This window comes from Populus nigra, chromosome 13, assembly GCF_951802175.1.
Source record: "Populus nigra chromosome 13, ddPopNigr1.1, whole genome shotgun sequence".
Lineage (NCBI taxonomy): Eukaryota > Viridiplantae > Streptophyta > Magnoliopsida > Malpighiales > Salicaceae > Populus > Populus nigra.
The window spans coordinates 10,190,419-10,217,026 of record NC_084864.1 but is presented as its reverse complement, the minus strand read 5'-3'; the positions used below and the strand labels follow the sequence as shown (position 1 = coordinate 10,217,026).

Below are 26,608 nucleotides of genomic sequence, written 5' to 3'. Positions count from 1 at the left end.
CTTTGGACACTTGATTATTGATAATGAACAATAGGTTGGTCCATTTATTTCTCTATGGCTGGAAATTTATACTACTTCAATATCTTCAAAGTTAGCTCCAAAACATTCTTTTGAAGTATCAAAGAATTTTTCACTTTAATGAGAGAATCTTTGTATATTTTAATTTACTGATTTTTAGGCTTTTTGAAAGTTCCAAGCTCAATGACATCTTGAACTTTTTTCTCATCAAATTTTGGTGGTTGATTCTAATACATACAAGAATCAGAATCATAAAAAATATTTGTTTCAATATCATATTCACCCCAATTAAAAAGTTGTCTCCTTTGCTCATGCCTTTGAAATGAGTTTCCAAACTAGTTATGGATTCATAATCACTCTTTTCATGATCCCTCGAGCTCCTCATCTCTGCCAACTAACAAGTTAAATTTGTAATATGCCTCTGCATCTTTTTTACTATCAATTCTTGAACATTTCTTTTCAATTATGTCATTTATCTCTACATGCCTTCGATCACTAGCTCCTCCTGAATGTTTATCTTCCAATAGAAAACCTCCTCATCCATTCTTATCTAAATATGTTTTCTTATGCGATCTCTTCCAATCTTGGTTATGTGGTGGCACACATCAAACAAAATAATCTAGAACTGCAACACAAACAAGTAATAACCTGGTATCATTGAGCTCTAATACTAATTGATATAGGCAAAAGCAACACAAGAAAAATATTAAGCACAAGAACACTGAATTATTCTAAAAAAGGGATCACATAAAAACTTTAATTCAAAAGTTTTATTACTGAATATTTTATGTTCAAGTTGTCTACCTCTTTAGTAGGTTTGCAACTCCTTAAATAAACTTCAAAACTTATCTAAACTAGCAAGGAAACCCAAAAATAAAGGAAAAGCAATAAAATTCCTAAAAAAATTAGGAACAAAGAAGTCTTAAATAAATATTTAAAAATAAGAAAAGAGTTCTAAACCAAATAGAAAAAAAATCCTAAACAACCTAGAAAAATATAGCAAATATCAAATAGTAACTACTGAGCATTATCAAAATATCTTTCCGATATCTAATGTGAAATTTTAATATTATAAAAAACATGACCTCTAAAATCTCTTGACAAAGCTTTAGCCCAGCCCAGAGTCGGATCAAAAATCATGCTAAGAAAGTTGCATATTAGAAAAAAAAATCTCTTATATTACTTTGAATTAAGTGATGCTTTGATTAAAAGTAGAAAGGAGAACCTTGTGGAACTTAACAATGGAAGTTCTATAATATACTCTTATTGAGCTTGTTTAATACCAATAATTTTTTATTTTAATGAGCTTATTGTCTCACGAAATCAAATATTTTTATGTTTATTTATTTTTTAACTTTGTGCTTTAATATATATTTAACATTAACAATTATTTTTATGATTTATTGATTCAAATAATTTTTATTTTATTTTATTAAAAGTATGTATCAACTTTTCAATTAAATATTAATTTTTTTCATAATGCCAAAAATTATATTTAAAATACTATATATATCTTTAGCAAATAGTAGCTAAAGAAACAAAGTCGAACCAATCTCTTTTGAATGGGGAAGTCCTTGCCGATTATTAACCACGGATTTCAAAGATATTTAAAAGTGTAGTAGCAGTTATTTTTTAAAGTATTTTTTTACTCGAAAATATATTAAAATAAAAATTTTTTATATTATTTGAAAATTATTTTTAACTTCAGCATATTAAAACAATTTAAAAACACCCAAAAAATTAATTTAAAGTAAAACAATAAAATAAAAATAAATTTATTTTCATCCCTTTGTTACTTTTTTCAGCTGACAGATAAGTTGAAAGTAATTATATTTATTGGTCAACGTGTAAATGATATTTGACCATACTAGTTATTTGAAACTGTATTTTATCGTGGGTGGAAAAAAAATTGGCAAAAAAAATAAATTCTAATTATAAATTGAGAATTTTATATGTACATTTAATTAAATAAATTAAAATTTATTCATATTAATAATAAAAAAAATATATTAACATTTTTATCCGACTCGTTTTGTCTCGTTTCGTTTCGACCCCATACCCACAAAAGTTATAAAAAAAATTAATTAATTATACCCTTTGTACAGTTAAAAAGGTTACCTTTTAATATGTAACTTTAAAATTTGGGGCAAAAGTCAACGATGTTAAAGAACCGTTGTCTGCGCTTGAAAAATAAATCGGATTATTTTTAGTTGATTTTGTCGTTTATATTAATTAAAGTTAGTAATTTAGTATATATAAAAGAAATTTCTCGACCTAAAAGCGTTGACTTTTATAATTGTGGTGGCTAATACATGTTAATTTTATATATAAAAGAAATTTCTCGACCTAAAAGCGTTGACTTTTGTAATTGTGGTGGCTAATTAATATATGTTATTTTTATATATAGACTATACTATAGAGTTGTTCGATCAAGGCATCTGAGACAGTCAATAGCTAAAAAATTGAGCTCTTCCGCTTCTCAAAAAAATTTATTTTTCCTACTTTTCCTTGCAGATATCCATAGAGCAACTAGACGTTCAAATTGAATACACACACGAAAAGGGAAAATTAATTTAAAGAGGGAAAAATAATCAAAATAAATGCTGGATTTTGGGTTTGCTGTGTTAATAATAATTCACAAATTAAGCTGTATTCAACAAAAACTATTCTCCATGAACTTTACAAATTCATTAAAATCTATTCTTCCATCTCCATTTTCATCAAAGGTTCTGATAATCTTTCTGCACTTCTCCAGCTGAAGTCCTTCCTTCAATCCCAATTTGTAGAAAACTCTCTGCAACTCACTTGCATCAACAAAACCATCTCTGTTGTGGTCAAAAACATTGAAAGCTTCCTTTACTTCCTCCAGGCTGGGCTCCTTCTCATCAAACAGCTGCGAAATCTCATCAGAACCCATCCACTCCGTAAGTTCCTCACTTTCACTGCTGCAAAAAAGTCCCAGGTTTTCCATCACCATCTCCACATCCTCTCTGCATATACTCCTTTCGTCTGGTCTCTTGTTGTCAAAGCAAGACTCCTGGGTTTGCTCTGATATCTCAGAGTCTTGGTTTCCATCATCATCTTCCCAGAGCTCTGAGTTGCCAAGGCCTAGTTGGGATTGGAGAAAGAACCAAAATCTAGCTAAGAACTTCTGTAGATTACTGAACCTACTAAAAATCAATTCAGACAGGACAAGATGAACCATTGTAAACAATGGAGAAAAGGATTGGTTAGCGTTTGATGATTCTTTTTGCAGTATGACTAAGCTGCTGACTAGTTGGCAAGCATCCATTGCTCGAGTAATAACAATTGCTGCAAGTAATGAAAGTAGAAGGCTAATTCTCTAGCTCCCAAGAAAAACTATATGACGAATGGTGTGCTTTGAGGATGGTTGTGTTCTTGTTTATTTATATAGGCGCAACATAGAGGCGGCAGGGGAGCGCATCAAAGCTTCCGCTTTCATAGGAGTTGGAGGGGAAGCTGCTTGTATGTTGCGTAGAAACAAGAAGAAGAAAAAACACGAGGAAATTGTCATAAAGGTCCAATACTTGGAGGGAAATTTCTATGCTCCTGCATCAAAAGGAAAAGGAATTCTGAGCAGGAATGTTTTATTAGAAAAGTGGGGTTGTTTTTCATTCGTCTGTTTCTATGTTGATAGGAATGATCTAGGAATTTTCTTGATGTTCATCAATCCTTGTTTGACTAGTAAAAAGAATAATCAACTAAATAATTATTTAGTCTTTTTTTTTTTTTAATATATAGTTGGTTAGTCTCTTTATTTATGTTTATATCATAGTATCTTTTCTGATAGGGTGTTGTCACCTTGACAATTATAGCTCAAAGGAAATTGCCTTATTAATGAAATTTTTGGGATTGTTTGATCATTTTCCAAGAAATTACGAGAGGTTTTAAGGAATTGACCGTAATGGACGGTCAAAGGACTAAGATGTTAAGTCAATAAGAATACAGGGATTAAATTATTATATACTCAGAAATATTTGCAGTTTCTTGGAAATAAGAGATTGAGAAGGTTTTCCATTATTGCTTTGCGTTTTCCATGCAGTGATTGTGATATGACACGAACTTTTGTAGCTTAATGGCAGGGTTGTTTAGCTTTTGTTTTTTTGGTAGTATTTTTTATTTTAAAATTTATTAAAAAGGAATTTTAAAAAAATGATTTTTTTAATTTTTTAATTTATTTTAAAAAAATAAAAGACAAAAACAAATATGCTATAAGTAATACCTTGTGTCACCCGCTAACCTATAGTTTTCCTTGATAATTTTCTTCTCTGGAGTCGTATGGACTTTGGAAAAAAAAAAAAGATCAAAGTCTAGTCTTCTATAATTTTCCATCGTTGCGGGCACGGTGGTGCCAACACTAGAGTAGGGAATGAACTCAAGTGCATCCTTTGATAATTTGATCCATGGAAAAAACAAGGTCAATCTCACTTCAGTTGATTTATTCCATACTACATTTTGCATTTTTTCCAGCAATTAAAATAATCTTAATCATCACTTCTAAATCAAGTTTCAAATATATATAAAAATCTTGATAGTTTAAGTTTCAATACTAGAGCTCTTTCTTCTTCTTCTTTTCTTTTACTAACATGGGTTTTCGGGTAAGATTGCATGTACCTCGACTAATCTGACGGACCCTGAAATTAACGATCATGCAAACTCCCAGTAGTCTTGAGATTTGTGAAAACTAAAAGTCTCTCTTCCTTCTCTCTCTTTTCGTTCTCATGGAGATGACCCAAGGAACAAGTAATGCATGTTTGTTTTTGTGTTCAGAAATTGTTTTTAAAGTATTGTGAAATTTTGCTATTAAAATTATTTTTAAAAAATAATTTTAGATCATTTTGATGTATTAATATTAAAAATAAATTTTAAAAAATAAATAGATAAATAAATAAAAATATTTTATTGAGAAAATACATCACGAACCTCACAAAACATATAAATAGATCAAAACATATAAAGAGATAGGTAGAAACAATTCAAAAAAAGGACAAATATCTTAACAATTTCCATGGAACATTAATAAGAATGGAGAAATATATTTAGGTCTGTGCATCACAGAGTTTAATTTTCCAAATTGCTGGTGTGAGACATCTAAGCATTGTATGTATATCAAGATTGTTAATATCATTGAAGAAACTCCCAGAAATCCCTTAAATCTGTGCCGTCGTAATTTATCCAAAACATATCAAGTTCTAACATGATATGCAGCATTGTTATCATCATACTTCAATTTTAATTTTATTTTTTCTGCATATGTGCAATGTTCATGCTTAGTGATGCTAGAAAACAAAGATCTCCTGTTAAAGTATTGTCAAGAACTAGATCATAATTCAATTTTTTTTTCTTTTTTAATAATATTTTACTTTTAAAGATACCAAATTGCCCCTGACTTTACTTGATAATTACAAAAACAACCCAAGATGAAATGACAAAAAAAACCCCTGGATGCAAGCCTAAGAGAATTAGATTTCAAGAGTAATTTAAGTATTTTATTTTTTAAATTAAGATGAAATCCTGAAAACTATATTTTTAATAATTTTACCACGCAATAAAATATAATATAACTGGGATGTGCTTGGTCAATTTGATAATGATAAATTGATCCTATGAAAAAGAACGCATCACCTTTTAAGGTGTTTGTTTTTGTTTTAAAAGGGTAAAAAATAACTAAATTATTTTTATTTTCCAACTAAATTATTTGGTGGCATTAATATATCCTTTTTTTCCAAATCAATTTAATCAATAGTGAATTAATATGATTAATCATCATATATTATAAGCATATGAATCTCATTAAGGCTGGGCTACCAATCTAATTATGATAATGAGCTTAACTATATTCATTATCGTGAAGGATTTTACTGGGCTTTCCTAGAAATGAATTCTTAAAAACAAGGCAGGCCCATTGGGCCTAGTAACAACTCAAGACCATTCCGATCTCTGGCTTGCCCATTGATGGAAACAGCCTATCAATTTATTGACATAAAGAATCTTCAAAATGAACTATCGAAGTGGATCACTGAAAATAATATAGAATTAGCATGCGGCCATCCCAAAGCCGGTGAGGATGCTACTTTTGAAAGAAAAAAAAAATTAGAAAGATAAGAAATGTATTTAATTAAAAAAATATAGATAAAATATATAAAAATAAATTTATTTTTAGAATAATTTTGAAGTGAATTTATGTATTTTTGTTTTTAAAAGATCATGGTAAAGAACTTTCAATTTTCAATTTGTCTAACTAAAACACACAAGGATAAAAATACATGTTATCATAACCTTATAACATAATACGAAAGTTGATTTGGGACAAGACTCAGGTCATAGATTAATTTAACTGGAAAGTCGACTTAGACAAGGTCTGGGTCACGATAAGGTTAATCTAGGATAAGATCCAGATTACTGGTCAGGAGGGCAAACTCGAGTTGATCTGGATCAATGTAAGGATAAAAATAATTATTTTTATAGTTTTAAACCCTAACTTGGAAGTTGATCAAGGCAATGTCTGAATCACGAGTCGAAAGAGTCAACCCGAGTTAACCCAAGTTTTTTATTAAAAACAATTAAATCAACCTTATTTTGACCAATTGTTTTTATAAAAATTAGTTAATGGATTTTTGATCAAATCAGATGGAGTCAATTTTTTTTTTATTCTTTTTAAACTCAAACCAATCCAAACTCTTAATTAATTGGATTTTAAATTAACCCACTAAACCCATCAAAATTTTATAATTAGAATTATTATAATATTTTTAATTTCAAGTCTTGTATATCTTCAACACGGGAACAGTAATCAACTAAAAGGGTTGCCGCTGAATAAAAAATGGCTGAGAGAAGTGAAAGGACAAGCATCGCCAATGATCCATGCTGCAGTGTGCAACTGTGCATTGAAGGAAGAAGAGATCCGATAGCAGACTGCATTAAACGAAGGCTGACGACTTTGGAATCCAAAATTGCCTGCGGCTGTCACTTAAGTGAGCTCTCTGTATTAAATTCCACATTTTAAGTGTGCTCATGGTTTAAACCCAGCCGCCTCAAGGCGGCTGTATTCTTAACAGCACACGAACTTGGTACAATTTGAGTATAATTTAAAATATTAAAAAAATAATAATTTTTAAATTTAAAAAAACACAATTTGCACCAAGCACAACCTTGAAACAGTTCAAAAAATAAAACAGCACCGTTTTCAGAATTTCCTCTTGCAGTGGCCTCCTAATCCCCATGCAATTTAAATGATCAAGGGCGAATTTCTTTAGTGAACTAATATTATATTGTTGTTGGTTTAGTGAGTTTTCTTTAGTGAAATAACATTCTCATTGTTTTCGCTGCAAGTTTGGTTGTAATTGTTGTTTTTCTATATGTATTTAGTAAGACTTAATTTTTAAAATGATGTACAACTAAAATTAGATGTGATCATTAGCCATAATTATAAGAAACAATTACCCTAGTTTGGCCATTTTTATATTAATACTCCATGTTATTAAAATTATAATTTTTATTATTTATGGGTGTAAAATAGGCTAAATTATAGGATTATTTAGGATGTGAACGATTTTATATATATATTAAAGTTTAAAATATAAACAGTAAATGTTTTAAAGCATGAATGATAAGTGTTTAACCATTATTTTTTTCTAATATAAATGCATCATATTAATGCTTTTCTGATGGTTAGTAATTAGTATGCCAAAATTGTGATGGAATTAGATTTTTATTATTATTTTTTTATACAATACTCTTGGTATTGAGAAAGGAGTAAAAACATCTCTTACCTCAATACAAACAAGAACAAAATTCAAGCCCAATACAAGGAAGTAGACCGAGTCCATAATCTGCAAGGATAATTTTAAGTATATTTGGGAGTGTGATTATAGTTGTTTTTTATAGTATTTTTCATTCAGAAATATATTAAAAATATTTTTTATTTTTTAAAAATTATTTTTAATATCAGCATGTCAAAATAATCTAAAAATATTAAAAAATATTTTTAAATTTTTTAAAAACATTTTTGAAACCCACTTACACATTGTCTCATCCCATACCAATATTTTATTTGTTTTTTTTAACGTTCCGTGCATGTGATGAAAGCATACTTTTTATTTAATTAATTAAATCTAATTTCAGCACATTTACATGAAAAGAAATCAAATCCCCCCCCCCCTCTCCTTTTCATTTGTTTTCCGGGCAGTGCATCAGGAACTGCACTACAGTAAGAGAGAGGAGAAAGAAAGGATCGTTACAACAAGAGAGTCAACATTGAAGCATCTTACTCACAGATTACAGTTTGCCAAAACAACAAATACAGAAAAACATAGCCAATATAATTCTGGAAACCACTCTGTTTTACAATAAAACAAAAATTTGTAGAAAGACAGCTGTATATCAATCAGCCTTGTGGAGGACTGTATATATAGCCTGTTTTGGGGTTGGTGTTGGGCTTCGGATCCAAATCATAGTCCAATTCATACATTCCCCTTGATTTCCCTGCAGTTTCCTGGGAAACAAACAGGGATGCGCTTTTAAAATGATTAACAATAACTATTATTATAAAGGAAAACATAAAAAGTAGAGGAAAGAAAACCAACCTCTAATTCAACTGAAGAATCTCCAAGCTCGTATGTCTCAATCACTTTCCGACTGAATCCTTCAATTAACACACACACAAAAAAGTGTTAAAACCAGAAAAAGGAAGAATCAAACAGAACAGAAGAGAAGAAAAATGATTCCAGATAAAAGTTTGCTAAGAGAACCCATCAAGAACTTGTAATCTACCATGTTCATGAGAGAAGCTGGGGAGAGCCAGAAGAGCTAAAACAAGAACCACGCTGAAAGAACAAGACCAGCCCATCATTTCTTGCACAGTTCTGGAAAAAGGGTATGCCTCAGACTTTATGTATATGTATAGTTTTTGGGGAATTGTGAAACCGCCCAGTCTACAGATCCAAGAAAGAGAGTTTTTAATGCCTTCTTGGGAGTGTAAATAATAGTTCTATTGCTACAGCCTACAGGAGGTTGTGGCACTCGGAAGAAATTGCTCTGTTTTTGTGTAGGGAATGCAGGGTACGATAAGCTTGTCAATAAGGCGTAGACCCTAGTGGAGGTTACAGCTTGATTATAGAATAAAGAGGTATAATTTATACATGGACATGGAAATTGCCAAGGAGGTTTGAGTTTTTTTTTTTTTTTTTTTTGAGCAATTGGAAACTGCTTCGATGATGTCTATGAGAAAGAATCCTAGATTCTAGTTAGGTCCAATCTTGTGACTTGATTTTTACTCAATTTTTTTTATACAAGCTCTTCAATTATTTAGGTAGTTGAAAGCATCAAATTTGGTGTTTTATCGGTTGCAGTTGACCTTTAGTCTATTTTAGTTGATCATTACTTTAATTCCTTAGTTCTTTGCTGCTTTCTTATGGTGCTTACACAGAGGAGTGTCTTTGTTTCACGCCTAACCTTTTGAAGTTGATACGACTATCATTAACAAAAGCTAGCTAGCTGGGTTGGGTAAGTGAAAATATTTCCATTCTTTGCATCAAAAAAATTAACTCTAATTATTAGAAGTATTGAACTCTTTCTATGTAATTTATTAGTTATTATTAAATTAATTTGAGAATAAAAGAATAAAAGAATTCCAAACTAAAATCAAGAAGTAATTTTATATTTTCACAATGATATTTCATAATTATCATGTCAGATTATAAGTCTCGGTATAGCTCGTGTCCCACCAAGTAAAATCTAAAGGTATTTTTACTTATTTTTGTATTACTTTTATTGATTTATAGAAACTTATAATGAAAAAAAAATGATACATGATAACCTCTTTTCCATCTTTAAAATGGAAGAACATTTTACATACCAGAGAATATTTTACAAAATTTAGTAAGTAATGATATAAAAAATATAATATTAATAAAATAATATTGATGACAATGATTAATGATATAAAGTGGTGGAAGTGGTGGTTGTGATAATTAATGTAATGATATAATGGTGTTAATAGCGAAATGTTAGATTGACCATGACGGGTGCGAAGGTGGTGATGGTAAGATTATAATTATTGAAATTATTGGATGATATCGTAAGTAGATTATTATATATATAATATCTTACAAAAAATTTATAAGCTGAAAATATTTTTTATTAAATTATCTAAATTAAAAAAGTTATTGTAAAATATTTTACATTGATAAATTTTTTATAAAATATTTTATGAAAAACAAATTAAAAATATATTTTCTTGTAAAATATTTTGCTCAAAACAAACCCTCTCTGAGTTTATAGTTAAGTTGGATGGAAATGTTTCATCGTTAACTTTTTAAGAAAATTTGAATGACTATTAACTCTTCATATGATACTAACATTATAGTATACTATTATACTAACATCATGGTAAAATTTGAAGGAATAAACTGTTCATTCAAACGGTGTCTCTTTTTCTTTTTCTTTTTCTTTTTCTTTTTCTTTTTTCCAAGAAATATCCGATCCTTAATTAATTTTTTGTAGTCTATATTTGTTTTTGTGTGATATTAGTTTTTAGGGTAATATTAAGAACCAGCGAGCATCAATTTTGAGACGAGACGGGAATATACTTATCCCCCCCGAGTGCTTGTTAAAAGTATCATCTTTCCCAGAGCAGAGAATCTAACATGCGCTTGGTGCATAGAAAACTCAAATCCAAATCTCTCCATCCCCTCCCATTAGAACCTGTCTCCCTGCTGAGCTCCAACTCTTCATTAATTTAACTATTCTGTTCTTTTATAAATACATTTTAATAGTTGACTTTTCGTTGGCAACTAGATCTACTAGGTGTTCGCGCGCGTGTGAGAGAGAGAGAGAGTTAAAGTGAGGTATGGTTGTGTTTTATTTTTTTTAATATAAATAGGTAGTGATTTTTTAAAAGTATTTTTTATTAGAAATATATTAAAAAAATATTTTTAATATTATGGTATCAAAACGATTGAAATATACAGAGAATTAATTAATTTGTAGCAAGGAAAGATTTAAACATTTTTAATTTTTTAAAAAATACTTTTAAAATACAAAAACAAACGAGTTTTAAAGTACAAATCAAATCTAATGAAAAGCAAAAAAATATATATGTTTTTTTCTTTTAATCTCATTAAAAAAAAACTCAAACACACCTCATCACATCTTTATCCCAAATCTAACCTAAACTCCTAGTGCTTTTTTTTTCAAGTATCAAAAATATTTTTAAAATATAAAAACAAATAAACTATAAAGCACAAATCAAATCTCACTAAAAACAAAAAAAATATTTTTTATTGTTTTTTCTTTTAATCTCATAAAAAAACACTCAATTACACCTCATCATATCTCTATCCCAAACCTAACCTAAACTCAGGAGCACTTTCTTTTTTCCAAGCATCAATATATTTTGATAGGATATTTTTCCAAACCGGCAAAAAGACTTACTAATACGGCTTAAAAGTACAAATTATTATTTCTTAACAATGAAGCGTCTATTAAAAAAAAATATTAATATGTTAAATTGGCTGTCTACACATAATAAGCTTTATTTTCTTTAATTAGCAAAATTGAGACGTTGAAAATCATTTGTAGCATGCCCTAAATCACAACTATGAAATGATCAAATTGGAGACATGCGTGCCATGCATGAGATAATTAATCCCTTTAAGAACATGTCAATCATTAATCATGGATATCATTAATCACAAGATAGCAATGATTCATGTAGCTTGTATTTTTTTTTATGGTTAAATTTTGTTTTGAGAATTTTTTATTTTTTAAAATTAATTTTATTTTAGTGTTATTAATTTTTAATATGGTGATATCAAAAATAAATTTTTAAAAATTAAAAATATTATTTTAATATATTTTCAAATAAAAAATAAAAATTAGATTCTATGCATGGGAGTCCTGTACTCTAAATTATAGTTTTAAAACCCGACACTGCTGACCCGTGGCTGGAACCGGGCCGGGTTGAAAAAAAAATAGAAAAAAAAAAAACCCGGTGTGACCCGACAACCCGGTTGACCAGTAAGACTCGGTTGTAACTCATTGACTTTTTGTTTTTTTACTAAAATGATGTTGTTTTGATCTTTTAAAAAAATTTAATCCAAATGACCCAATCAAAACCTAAAATCTAGGTTTTTGACTGAGCCGGTTACCAGAGCAGATCTAAAAACTATGCTCTAAATGGAAAGCAGTGTTAAACCGGGGAAAAAAAAGATTTTAGGATAAAGACAGGCAAAAGCTTTGGCCTTCCACTTTTTTGGATTTTTTTTTTCTTGTTAATGTTAAATTAATAATTGATTCGTACAGTAACAAATTAGGTCTTATTGCACTAGCATTGAAGCCAGGTTGGAATGGAAGAAGTCTTCTTCTTTCTTTTCTTTTTCTTTTTCTTTTTCTTTTTCTTTTTTTTTTTTTTATTTTCTGGGCAAAGCCCACTTATTCTTTACTTAATTGGCTATCACAGACTTAATAATCAACCTTGTTAAAAAAAACCTTTATAATTAATGGATCTCTGACTCATCATGTCCTGCCTCCACCCTACTTTTAATGACTTCATTACGAGCTTAATCGCATTAGAAAATTAGAAATACAATAGGCTGGAGGGTTGACTTTCCCATGGTTTAGCCCTTTCTTACTTCACATAGTATTATATATTTATGTGATGTTTGAGGATTAATTTTTTAAAGTATTTTTTATTTGAAAATATATTAAAATAATTTATTTTTTTATATTTTAAAATTTATTTTTATCTTTCTATATTTTAATTAAAAATTTTGGGAATTGAGAGTTTTTTATAAGAATATTTTAAAAATAAAAAATAAAAAATATTGTTTTAATAGACTTGTCTTCCTTGTACCTTCCACTTTGGAAGTATATAAATTCACTTTAAATTTATCATACAGACATATTTGTTTTTATATCTTTGTTTTTATCATTTTATCTTCAACCAAACATATTTTTATCTTTATTTTTTTTATTTTTTTATCCCAGAACAGTAACCAAATTTACCTTAAATAAGATAATATGTCATGCTCGGTAGATGAATTACATATAGTGTTTGCATTACATAAGAGGAAAGTTTGAATTCATATTAATTACATATAGTGTTTGCAAGACATAAGAGAAAAATATAACAGAGATAAATGAGATAATACATGACAGGAGAGAAGAGGAGACATAATTGTGTTTGGCAGTGGTGTATAAGACATTATAGAAATATTTGTATCCTATTTAATTGATAGTGGACAAGACATAATAAAATATAAAATGTTTATTTTACCTTTAATATGTATTATTGTCAAACTTACATATTTAAAAAAAGCATTAGACATTTTTTTTCACTTTAGTTTATATTGAGTGTTAAAACTAATAATATTATAATAATTCTAGTTATAAAACTTGGACTGGTCTGACAGATCAATCCTTTACCTGGCCAATGCAGGACATGAACCATTTTGAGTTAAAAAAAATAGAGGAAGGATTAATTTAAACTGATCCGGCCAAAAACTCAGGTTGATCAAGGATAAAACATAGGTCAAAAACTCATTAACTTTTTTCAAAAAGTTCTTTTTGTAAAAAAGAGGTAGCTTTTATTCTCTTTTTTTTAACATTTGAGTTAACCTAGGTTGACCTTCTCGACTTGTGACCCGAGTCTTATCCTTGGTTAAATTCTAAGTTAGGTTTTAAAACTATAACAATAATAATTTTTATTCAAACATTGACACAAAAAAAACTCGTGTTGACCCCTCGACCCGTGATCCAACCTTGTCTTAATTCGAGTTTTAAAACTATGATAATAATAATTTTTTTATATATATTGAACCAGGTTGACCCTCCTAACCCGTAATCTTGCTTGCCTCATATCGACCCTCATGTTGGTTTTTAAAACTATGATAATAACCACTTTTATCCTTATATTGCCCGAGAAAACCTGTGTTGACCCTTGACCCATAACTCGAGCCTTGCCTTAGATCAACCCTTGAGTCGAGTTTTAAAACTATTATAATAATCATTTTTATCTTTACACTAACTTGGTTCAACCCAGGTTTACCCTCACAGCCCGTGACATGGAACTTGCCCCGGATTAACTCTTGAGTTGGGATTTAAAACTATGATAATATCCATTTTTATTCTTATATGTCTCAGTTGAACAATTTTTGAAATAATTTTTTTTTACAAGGATATTTTATGAATAATAAATCTTGTCTCTATAAACATGTCTTCTCCGTACCTCTTGTTTTAGAAGTACATAAATTCATTTCAAAATTGTCCTACAGACAAATTTATTTTTATATCTGTTTTAAAAGTACATAAATTCACTTCAAAATTATCCTTCATACATATTTATTTTTATGTTTTTATCTTTGTCTCTTCAATCAAATATGTTACCTTATGTAACATAACATGTCATCTTTGTTAGATGAACAAACCATTCAGAGTTACACTTAAAATTTGAATTTATATTAATTACATGTAGTGTTTGCATGACATAAAAGGCGAATATAATAGAGATAAATGAGACAAGACAGAACATGAGGGGAGGCAAAATTGTAAAAGATAAATGGAACTTTTAATAAATTGAACTTTTCTTAGTAGTGAATTAAATTGGTACGTTAGAGGACACAAACATGATTATAAAAGATATATCAGTATACACACACACACACACACACACTATCTTTTAAGTATTTTTCAAAATGACTATTATATTTCTCTATAAAAAAACAAAAAAAAAACAAAAAGGATCTTGCAAATGAATTGTGAGAATGAATTGCTGATGAAATTGAGCAGAGGACAAGGTCTTGGTGAATATGTTCACGACTTAATCCTGACTCTAAGTATATTGAGTAACAATCATCTAAGACTGAACTTGTTCCCTGACATAATGATAGTCAACTTTGATGTGTTTGGTTTGTTCATAAAATACTAGATTAAAAGCAATATGCGTTGCAGCTTAATTATCACAACAAAAAAGGCATAGGTTGAGGTGAGAAAAACCCAAATCATCAAGCCATGTTTTCAACCATATAGGTTTAAAAGCAATAGAGGTCATTATGTGATATTCAGCTTCTGCATTGGAACAAGCAACGACCAATTTTTTTTTACTTTTCCACGAAACCAGATTTCCTCCAACAAATATACAATACCGGTATTAGATCTTTATCAAAAGTATTTCCTACCTAACCCACGTCAGTGTAACCAAGTATTTGTATGTGACCATGATTTTGCATAAGAAGGATTCATTTGACAATCATCATATCAACTGTAGTGGGTGAGTGCATAAATTGACTCACAATACTAACCACACTTATATTAAGTCGTGTAATTGTAAGATAAATAAGCTTTCCTAGTAGGTTTTTTTATAAAGCTGAGGTAGATCAAAAACTCCTCATCTAAGTTCAATTAAAGTTTGCTATCCAAAGGTGTCTTTGCAGGTTTTCATTCAAACATATCAGCTTAATATAACAAATCAAGCATATATTTTCATTGATTAAAAAACAACCTTTTGTGAGATGTAGCAATCTCTATGCCAATGAAATATTTGAGAACTCCAAGATTCTTAATAACAAATTTCTGATAAAGAACCCTCTTAAGATTGGTGATGGCTGCATTATTATCACCAGTAACTATAAGATCATTAATATAAATTAAAACCATTGACCTTTCATCAGACTTCGTACGAACAAATAATGAGTTATTAAGATTATTCATGGGCAATAGTGTGGGGATAGATAACATGTAATAGGATCAAGGCATAACATTCTCTATATAAGATAATTTAATAATCTCAAATCCAAAAATCGCTTACACAACCGTCACATGAGACTTTCCATAGACATAGATGACTTCTCTATAAGAAATTCTCATGCGAGTCAATTCAGTGCATATGATGCGATCCAACCATCAAAGGATCCATTGGAGGTTCCAGTTGGTCCAGTTACTAGGCTTAGGGCTAAGAATACCATTAAATTTCGCTAGGGTTCGCATCAGTATATGTCTTATGACAATCATCTACATATTAATTCTAGATATCCATTATATATCAACTTATGATAACAACTACTTCCTTTCATAAAAAAAATAACATAATATGTACAAGTCTCTATGGATCTAATAAATATCTAGTATTTAAGAAAGCATCGATTATGAACATTTTAGAAACAATACTTTGATACAATAGGAATCTCATAATTATAATAACTTTATAATTTCCTTTACAAAATATTTTTATCTCATAGACTTTATCTTTACTTTAGATTCATAAATTAAATATTAGATTTATTAATCTAATATTATATAAATATTAAAGATAAATTAAGCCTTTATTAATAATAAATATATATTTATATGAATATATAATTTTACGTGTAACCAACTGATCAGCTATAGGGCATATTAAACTAGCACAAATATCGACGTTCTGGTAAATCCTAGATCCAAATTAGATCGTGGGATCTTCCATTGATCGCATTGGGTTTGATTTTGATTTGTTAGGTTTTTATTGATAAAGGAGCTATTGAGATCAATATAAATGATTTTTTTTATTGGTTGTTTCAGGCATGCCAAGTAGTTTGTTTTCAGGAGGATGACACAAGGTAGAACTTAGAAGTTTTTCTTACAATACTGGTGTTAGTTCACTCTTAAGATGGTATTTGAGAATATAGTAGTAATTGTTTTTTAAAGTTTTTTATGCTTGGAAATGAATAAAAATATTGTTTTTTTATTTTTTTAAAATTATTTTTGATATCAACCCATTAAAACAATCCATAAACATAAAAAAATAATAATTTTAAATTAAAAAAATCAAATTTTTAAGCATTTCCAAACGTGTTCCCAAACCGTTTTTAATGGCTAAAAATGGAAGGATTCTCCCATGTCTTATTTAGGCATGGAATGAGGGATTTTGCAATGCATAACTAGAGGTAGACTCCAAACTCTATGTGGACATGATTCGTAAGGAATCTGATCCCTCAGGTCCTAATTCCCAACCATTTCATTCTATTCTTTTTTCCTTCTCTTGCAAATTATTTGGTGCGTTCGTGTTCGTTGTAGACTAATCGGAGACTAGACTAGCTAGCTAATCATACAGGTTTTCTTGCATGTGATTTCCATGAAAATTCCCCTTCTAATAATAATAATAAAAGCTAAATATAGTAACAATTAAAATATTAAAGTTAGTTGCAAAAACTAAAACAAAGATTTCTTTTCTAATATTAACACATTAAAACAATTTAAAATTATAAAAAAATTATTTAAATATTTTAAAAAATATAATTTACTTTGCAAAACCGCGTTATCGAACACACCTTTTTAGGAGGGGTAAAGGGCAGTTACTTTTCAATGCATGCAGAAATCTTACATGAAAATCCTTTCATGCACAGAAATTTTGGAGAATATAAAAGAGGATGCCTCCTCTTCTACTCATAGATAAATCCTCGCCATTAACGTCACCATAATAAATTCATCGAGGGAAAGGAGAACCACAAGTTTCTCAGGAGTGTGATGATATTTATTATTATGGGAGTTCCAACTACAACTTTAAAGTTTTGTTGTACTTGTATTCTGTCTGTATTATTTTTTAAAAAATAGTTATTTTAGTTTTTTATTTATTTTTTTAGATGGTTTTGATGTACTAATATTAAAAATAAAATTTAAAAAATAAATAAATATTATTTTAATATATTAAAAAAACATTTTAAAGAATAACATCTCTTGCAAAATAACAAAGCAGGTACAGTAAATCCAGGGTCCATAATTTAGCAGATTCAGCAGCAAAAGAAACGAAGAAGACTTTGAGCATAAGAAATTAGGAGAGAAATAAGAGGCGGGGAGGTCGTCACTTCCCTTCATCTAAAGTGGCAAAAAGACAGAGAAAGAAAGGGAAGGTTGAAGGAAGCAAACCCAGAAGCTTAAAGGCATCACATGTACTGGGTCCCTTTAACAGCTCATGGCACACCAGAATCGTGGCCAGCCTTTGCCGAATATTAAACACCAAATATCTCAAAGTTTTTCACTACCCTGTAGATACACGTTGACTTGATTTTGATACATCAACCCAAGGCCCTTTCTTCTTCTTCCTTCTACCAGTAATATGACATTTTGCTGTGGATTACCATGGATTTCAGCTCATTAACTTCATAAAATTAATGTATTCGAATTAATCGGTGCACGAAAGGATCATGATGGAAACTCGTATGGAAATTATGGAGGGAAATTATTTATCTTCTTAGGCGGTGTATGATTAACCATAAGTAGTTTAACTAATTATGCTACCATAGAGTAATCCATGTCTGGTTTAGGGTTAAGAGGATCACAAATTGTGTCCTTTTTCCTTGTTATAGATAGTATGAGCGGTTCAAGGAAGAAGCAGAGAGAAATATGAAAGCAAGAAGAAATGGGAAGAAAACTTTCCACGTTTTGGTGCCAGTTGTTTCGTTCGATTCTTTTGTATAAAGAAAAGGAAAGGTGTTTGGCCTTCTCTGATAAGAATTCAAGTCTATCTGCAAAGGGAAGGGCCTACATCAACCTTTTGTCTGTCGATTTCGCAGCCCTTATCTTATCTGCCCTCCATATTCAGAGATGTGGAATAATATTAACATCCCTGTCTTCATTCAATCCGCTTTAACTCTATCCTTGGATTTTTTATTTTTTTTTCCTTTCTCAATGGAAATGGACAAAGGAGCAATCTCCAAACCTATCAACTGAGTTTGATGCACAGCTGAGCCAAGAAGCTGCATTTATTTTATCAGCAACTGTGTGATAGCTGATGACAGATGACATTGTTGATTGGATATTCAACTCGAAAGGAATTAGATTCGTCATGTTGCCATGATATATAGAGCTTCAAAAAAGAGCCAGCATAGAACATGCATGCATCGGACAATTTAGTGGTGAGCTAAACAGGGGAGTACTCTCCATATATTTGAAGTCCCAATAAAAACGAAGAGGTTGGATTTCCATTCCCAAATTTATTTTAGTACAAAAGGGATTCTTATGCTACACAAACTCAATTCTTTCCTAAGCTCTCACTTTCTCACTATTTCATATATAAATATGTACATTAACTTGGAAAACCATGCAAGTGGACATCCAAAAGCACCGTCCTGGACTGCTTCCAGCAAAAAGATAAATACCTAACGGTGGCTACTGCTGCTAGCTAGGATAGTTCTCTTCTCCTCTGCTCTTTCCTCTTGTAGATCGACTGCAAGGAGACCATTGACAAATGATGCCAGTGACTGAACTGCAAACCTTCAGTTTATAAAGCTGTTAAAGTTGAAACACCAGAACTTGTTTCCACTGCTCGGAACAAATATCAAGTTAAAGCTACCCATATTATGAGCTCTCCTGAAATTTGAGAGATCTAGACAATGCTGCAGGATTAGCGTGTAAGACTGGAGAGGTTTCGGCTGCACGATTCTTCTCAACCTTTGAATCAAAGGCCTTAAAGAGTCCTCGCCCACCAAATGAGCCAGGCTTATCATTCTTAATCCCAAGTGTTGTCCATATAGAGCTTTTTGCGGCTTCTCCTGGGTCATCAATCCTCAGCGTTTTCGGAATCCAAAGGCATCTTTCAGTGTTATTTTGTTTCACCAGCTCTTCTTTGGAGTTGCTAGGTTTGAGCAAGTTTTCATCTCTTGAATGTTTCCCTAGGGTTGGAGAGTTAGGGTCAGAGCTCGAGGAGGTTTGTTTTGGAGAAGATGGTTGTGGAAGCCAAGGGACATTCCAAGCACCTGGTACAGTACAACCCCAATAAGCTGCTGCAGGATAGAATGGCATAGGAAAACTGGAAGGGCAAAAGGCAGGTGGGGGTACTGGGGAGCTCCATTGAGCTGAATTCCAAGGGTAAGGCCAGGGAACTCCAGGAAAACACGGTATCTGAGGGGGGTAGCCTTGATAATTCTGCATAGCTGATTCTTTTGACACACTTTTGCCAGCTTCATCGCTTGAATTTGACACTGTGACAGAAGATCCATTAGAATGGTCTTCACTGTTTTCACCACCTCCATAAGAAACTGGGACCCTTAATGCTTCAGGTTTATGAAACCCATTCATTGTGCAGTTCCGCATTGTTTTATCAGCAAGATTCAATACAGAAGCCATTGATTCATGAAGAGGTGCATCAGAGCCAAAGGTTAGCACTGTTCCATTAGTTTTCAGTGAAGGATGGTGGACTCCATTTGGAACATCAGCTCGACCATTCTGAAGAGCTTCAGGAATGGTTATGTGACGGTAATGAGAAGCTGAGTTCTTGTTTTTGCGACGACCAGCACCCACAGGCACATTCCTCATGGTACCGCCAGCTGTCCAATATCTCTGACAATTCTTGCAGAAGTGTCGGGGTTGGTTCACGTTGTAATTGTTGTAGTAACAAAACTTTGTGTCCATGCTATTACAGCGGGGGCATGGAATGATCTTGTCTGGTTTCTTCAGGGTTTTCTCTTGTGAATTACTTGTATCACTCTGTTCTTCTTCAGTGTTTGAAGTTTTCAACGCCGTGCTCTCTTTCTCAACGGAAGGTGTTTTAGGGTTTTCACTTGTCCCTGAAGTTGCATCTAGATTTGAAGACTCTTTGGCAGCTACAGGTGAAGCTCCATCTTCCTGGTTCTCAATTGTTGTTTTTCCCACCGAATCCTGAATTGATTATGATACAATTAATAAATATAAGTACCAAGACTAGATTCTTGAGAAACAAAAAAGAGAACACAGGCTTTGAATGGAGAAACCAGTTCAATTTAAGCTAAAAAAAATTATAACTGACAGAATTTTCACAGCAAATATATATTTTAATTCATTAAAGCTGAACAAGAAGTGAAACAGATGAGAGACATAAGGATCGATAGAGTACTTCTGAACTTCTTTTTTTATATATATAGGAAATTAAAATGGGGTTTATCCCATCTCAATTTCTCCAAATGATAGTGGTTTGGGTTCAGTGACATTTTTTTTCCTAGAACCATTAAGCCTAAACTAGATGCTATGCCCAGCGCCAACTCAATCGCTCACATGGACTATATATTTATTTTCGAATCATCTCAAAAAGGCAAAAGAAGATAATTTTGTAGAACAAGGTCGAAGCATTTCTTATTCAAAATAACAAAACCAAGAAATGATAAGCATTTGTGTTTTGACACACTGAACAAGCCAGAATGGTAAAAGAAACCAATTAATGCAAATCTGAATAGAGCAGAATAACAAAATGATAAACTAGGAGATGAAAAAAGATTTTGCTGAATCACTTTTTTGAGAATCTAAGTGCAGAAATATATTGATCCAAGCTCCTCTAACTTAAAAGTAAGCACCATTAATCTTTTGTCCTTTAAAGGAAAGGAAAACTGACAGAAAACCCTACAAGGAGGCAAGCTTAGGTAGACAGTAAGCATGGATTGTGGTGTGAAATTTCAACTGCAAGCATCAAGGACACTCCTTTTTTTCTCCCTTTATTGAGATGAATAAAGGGAATATTGTTAGACAAATTATAAAAAAGTCAGCCTGGAAATTCACTAGAAAAAATATATAGCAGAAAGTATTTCAAGGCGTAATTCAAAATAACAGCCACTTTTCATGTAACAAAAAAGGATTTTTGAGGGGAAAATTGTCAATGATACACATATGAAAGAAAGAACACCCATTATATCTTACAATTCAGCACCCAGAACCCAGACGGTCAAAAAGAATACTGAATTTGCTTAAATTAAAAACACAAAAATTACCTAACAAAAATGGCAACAAATCTAATTTTCCCATTATTAAAAAAAAATAAAAAATGATTCTTCTGTGAATCATCTAGCTAGTTACTTGACAAAGTCGTTATATACAGAGGCCTGCAATCTCCAAAGGAACCTGAACCAAATCAATCATAAGCATAAAACAAAGAATCCCAGAGCACGACTTTTCCAAACCAAAACAGTGGAAAAGAAAACCCATTAATTATTTTGATTTTTTAAGAAATGAGTCTCTCAAAATCCAAAAAACCAATCAAGATCAATAATAACAATCATCTTACCTTATCATCAGTTTCTGTATCTTCTTCTCCATGATCTCTTTTATCATTGTTATTATAATCATCAGTAATATTGGTCTCATCAAGAGAAGAGTTTGCACAAGAAGGACGGTCTTGATCTTGACTATCGTCGTCATCATCATCATCTGTGGTGGTAGCAGTAGTAACAGAGATCTCTGGCACTTGAATAGTCTTCCCGAACAGCTTAAATGCCTGGTCTTTTGGCTCCGACATTTCTGCCTGTTTTTCTTTTATTGAACAACTAAAAAAACTGTGAGCTTGTAGAGAGAGAAAGAAAGGGGGAATACTGCTATTTTTAGAGAGAGAAAAGCGTGTAAAGAGATCAGACACCGAGCACCTTCTGTAAACGTAGACTATATGTGTTGTGTTGTGCTGTGTAAAAGTTGTGTCGATGTGTTTTTGATCCGTTTAGGCAGGTGGGTGGTGCCACGTCGGCAGTTAATAGTATTGGGTACTCTGGCGGCTGTTATTATTTTTTAAAGTATTTTTAAAAAAAATAATATTTTTAAAAAATTATTTTTAATATTTACATATCAAAAAAATTTAAAAACATTAAAAAAATAATCTAAAAAATAAAATTAATTATAAAATACGGTTTTAACCCGAAAAAGAAGGAAAAAGCAGCTCGGTAGAGCAATTCTGAACCACAAGTATTGTATGTGGCCTTGAAGGAAAGAGTTTATCTGTCTTCTCTTTTAGATTATCTTCTTGGCAGCGCTCTTTTTACTTTCAATCCTAGTCACCCGCCCCTTTTCAACGCTTTCTTATCCTCTCTAAATAGTAAATACTATTATTTTTTACCATATTATTATTATTATTATTATTATTATTTCATATTAAACAATTCTCTGTTGAATTGTAAATGAAATTGATTGATTGTTTCACACTCCTTTTTCTTTGCTGTTCATCATTTAATAGAATTTAAAAATATTGCCCTATAGTTTTTATGTTAGCTGAAATTGATGGATTATTGTATGAATATATTATTATTATTATTATTATTATTATTATTATTATTATTCATGTTATTGGCTTTGAACCTATGATTCAATTAGGGGTGAGTAAAAAAACTGAAAAATCAAGAAAACCAGAAAAAAATAACTGAAAAAACCGAACCATGAAAAAAACCGATTAGACTGATTAAAATTTTAAAAAAACCAACCGGTTCGGTTCGGTTTCGGTTTTATAAGCCTAAAACTAAAAAACCAAACCAAATCAAACCGAATCTAAACCAGAAAAACCGAGTCAAAAACGATCCAAACCTGTTTGAACCAGTTTTTTTCTAAAACCGAACCGAAACCGGTCGGTTTGAACCAGTTTCGGTTTTGTTTTTTTCTAAATTCAGTTTAGTTATTTTTTTTATAAAAATCGAATCAAATAAACAATAATCAGCCCTAATTTCAATCAACAAATAAGTTGTGTATCATAAGTTAGTTTTAAAATAAATAATAATAAATATATAAGTTGTCTCGCAAGTAGTCTTATTACAGGTGCGTTGTGATTTGTTTTAAACATGACTTAGAGTGTAAGGTTTTATTAGGAGGAGGGAACGTAGCAATGAAGCTAATTTTGAGACCTTTTTCTTGTCTTATTTAGAGATTAAAAAAAAAAGGCATAAAAATGTTCTTGTTGATTAAGAGATTTATTGAATTTTAAACCTTTTTTCTTGACTTCTCTTTCCTTTTTAAATCTCACTTGACTTTACTTGTTGCGTTAGGTAGCAATTTAATGAGTTTTTTTAATAGTATTTTACTTTATGAAAAAGCTTGTAAACGTACAAATATATATATATATATATATAGATATATATATATATATATTTCAAGTACCATCGCTTCCAACATGATACCATACATCTAATTCGGGTTTTTAGTTTTTTTTTTTCAAGAAAGATTTAAAAAAAAAAAACTAATTTGGGGCAATTTTTTGTCCTTTACAAACAAAAAAAACCTTCTCGATGTTGCCCAATCATGGTGTTTTTCTCGAGTGGAGCAATTTGTGGATGAAATCGTGAGGTGGCCTATTGCTCCACTTTGAGGGCTTAGTATTTCTTTCTCTCTTGTCATGAGAGATTGTATTTGGTAATATCTCGTGTCTTGTCAAGAGTGTATTTAATTTAATCCTATTCGGGATGTTGGTAGAGTTTCTGAAAATATAATATAAAAAAATAACCTAAACTTCTGGAGAGAAAAATTGAATGATAAAATAAAATAAAAAAATTAATTCCTGTTAATTTTTTAAATTTGTAACCTAAGTTTTTAGATTCAAAATACCATAAATAAAAAAATTATAAAGTTTAATCCCAACAAATCAAATGTTAAAGGAAAAAATTGAAAAAAAAAATCAATTACACAAAAGAATTAAAAAAATAGTAATTGAAAAAAAATTAACTCTAACAAAAAGACAATAAAATCAATAAAATAAGGATTAAATTAGAAAAAATAATATACCATAAATTTAAATTGAAGAATAAAATGTAAAACTAGTAAAACATTTATAAAAAGATCAAGAAAAAATTAAAAACCAAAAGAATAGGGACTGAATTGAAAAAAATAATATATGACAAATTAAAATTGAATGATGAAATTAAAAACAAATAAAACTTTTACAAAATAATTAAGAAAAAAATTAAAAACCAAAAGAATAAAAACTAAAATTAAAATATCAACAACAAAAAGATCAAATAATAATTTTCAAGGAATAAGAGAGAGAGAGAAAAGTTGTGCTAAGAACAAACCACCCACCAAGCTGACATGTGTTGCGCCAACAAAAAGATAACTCGGATTCGATTCAAATGACACAATGAAAAAGTAATTTTAGTTATAAGATGGCACCATAAAAAACACATGGGTACCTCTCACGTGCTAGCGTATGTCTCATATGGGCCATTAGCTTTTTTCTATAAATTAATATTTAATTCATGTAACAAAACTAAATTGTAATTCATGAAACTGACAATAATAATTAAAAAAACAATTTTAGTAAAAAGACTAAAAGGACCTGAACACATGCTTTTTATCTCAAGAATATAATTGTTATTTTATCATATTTAAAAAATAAAAATGCAAAAATATCATGATAATTTCAAAAAAATTGACTTTGATAATAATTAAATAAATTTGCTGTATGAAAATTTTTAAAAACATATACATCCTCGTCAATTCCTTAATAGTTAATTGGTTGTCTGAAAAGATAGAAATACATTTTTTCTCCTCTTTTTTTTTTTTTTTTTGGTTGAGACGTAGAAAACGGACTTCCTTTAGAAAGTAAAGCTATCTTGTGCTTGCACTTTCTTCCAATATCCGCCCTTTATGACTAACCTCCTTCGTTGTTGGATCTAAAGCCCTCATCTCAAATCGGAATTTCGAAGAAATCACAAACACTTTTCTCCTTCTTTTGTTCACTTTTTTTGACATTTTTTTTTCCATATTTAGACTTTATTTGACATTTCTTGTTTTATTTTTTGGTCAACCTGAATATTGGTGTGGTGCTTGACTAAAAGTTATTCATTTTTCAATGTTTATTTATTTATTTAGGTAATTAATCAAGGGTTGTATTAATAAGAGTGTGAGCTTGTGGACTATGAGCTTGTTAAGAATATAAGATGATAATATTAGTAAAGTTGTATTTGAATTAAAGGTTTTAAATAGATAATAATCATCTTATTCTATTTCCTATAATAACAATAAAAAAAACCTTAATTAACTCTTTTAAATGCTATAAAGAGGTGAATTTTGGTTTTGGAAAGCAGTTTTTCTATAATTAACATGTTTTCTAAATGATTTTTAATGCATCAATTTCAATAAAATTTATTATGTTTAAACTATAATTATTAATATATTTTTTTGATTAACATGCGTGTCCGGCTCAACTTTTACGCACCTCGACTAATCCTAGGGGTCTTGAAGTTAACGATTACGTAAACTTCCAGTTATTCTGAGATTTATAAGACTCTAACTAGTTATCTCTAGAAAATAAACTTGGAGTCTGATCAGTTAAATTACTTCCTTCTGAATTTATAATTATCCGTACTTATGTAAGATGAGAGAGGTATGCACAAAAAAGAGGCAGGGATAAAGCAGAAAATTAACCAATAATTTTTTTAATAAATAAAGATATTTTTATCATTTTTAATAAAACAAATATAATATTTTATCCCTTCTTTATATTAATTCCGTCATTATTAAATAGATATTAATAATTATAACTTGAATATCACATCATCTTCTTACTATTTCGTAATTTAATTTATTAATCACATTCACATCCCACGTGCGGCCTCAGGAATCCCATGTGAGGAGGACCCCACGAAGCTGATAAAAACCAATTTAACAGAAATAGCTTTCTGCCACGTCAGAGCCATATTCCAAGTAGGCCCCGCCACAAAAAGTAAAGTGAAAAGGCACTCTTCTTCAACTCCTCCAATCCCCGTTGAATCCCTCGATTTCGCTACACGTGTTCCCAAGTATCATGCCTGTAAAGCACCCACCGAAGATTTCAAAAAGAATCTACTTCTAGTGGCTCAGCTTTTTCCTGGTGAAATGGAGAATT

General features: G+C 30.4%; 2 protein-coding genes across 2 annotated transcripts; both read right to left on the bottom strand.

Annotated features, from left to right (window-relative positions):
- Nucleotides 1–2,606: 2,606 nt before the first annotated feature.
- LOC133671011 (probable calcium-binding protein CML46) lies at nucleotides 2,607–3,525 on the bottom strand. Its single transcript, XM_062091627.1, has one exon. The coding sequence runs from the start codon at nucleotides 3,308–3,310 to the stop codon at nucleotides 2,672–2,674; it is 639 nt and encodes a 212-aa protein (XP_061947611.1). The 5' UTR covers nucleotides 3,311–3,525; the 3' UTR covers nucleotides 2,607–2,671.
- Nucleotides 3,526–18,970: 15,445 nt separating this feature from the next.
- Nucleotides 18,971–22,443, bottom strand: LOC133671345 (cyclic dof factor 2-like). Its single transcript, XM_062092077.1, has 2 exons — nucleotides 22,040–22,443; nucleotides 18,971–20,667 (listed from the first exon to the last, which is right to left on the bottom strand). Exons 1-2 carry the CDS (start codon nucleotides 22,268–22,270, stop codon nucleotides 19,369–19,371), a joined length of 1,530 nt encoding a protein of 509 aa, XP_061948061.1. The 5' UTR covers nucleotides 22,271–22,443; the 3' UTR covers nucleotides 18,971–19,368.
- Between the last annotated feature and the right edge of the window lie 4,165 nt (nucleotides 22,444–26,608).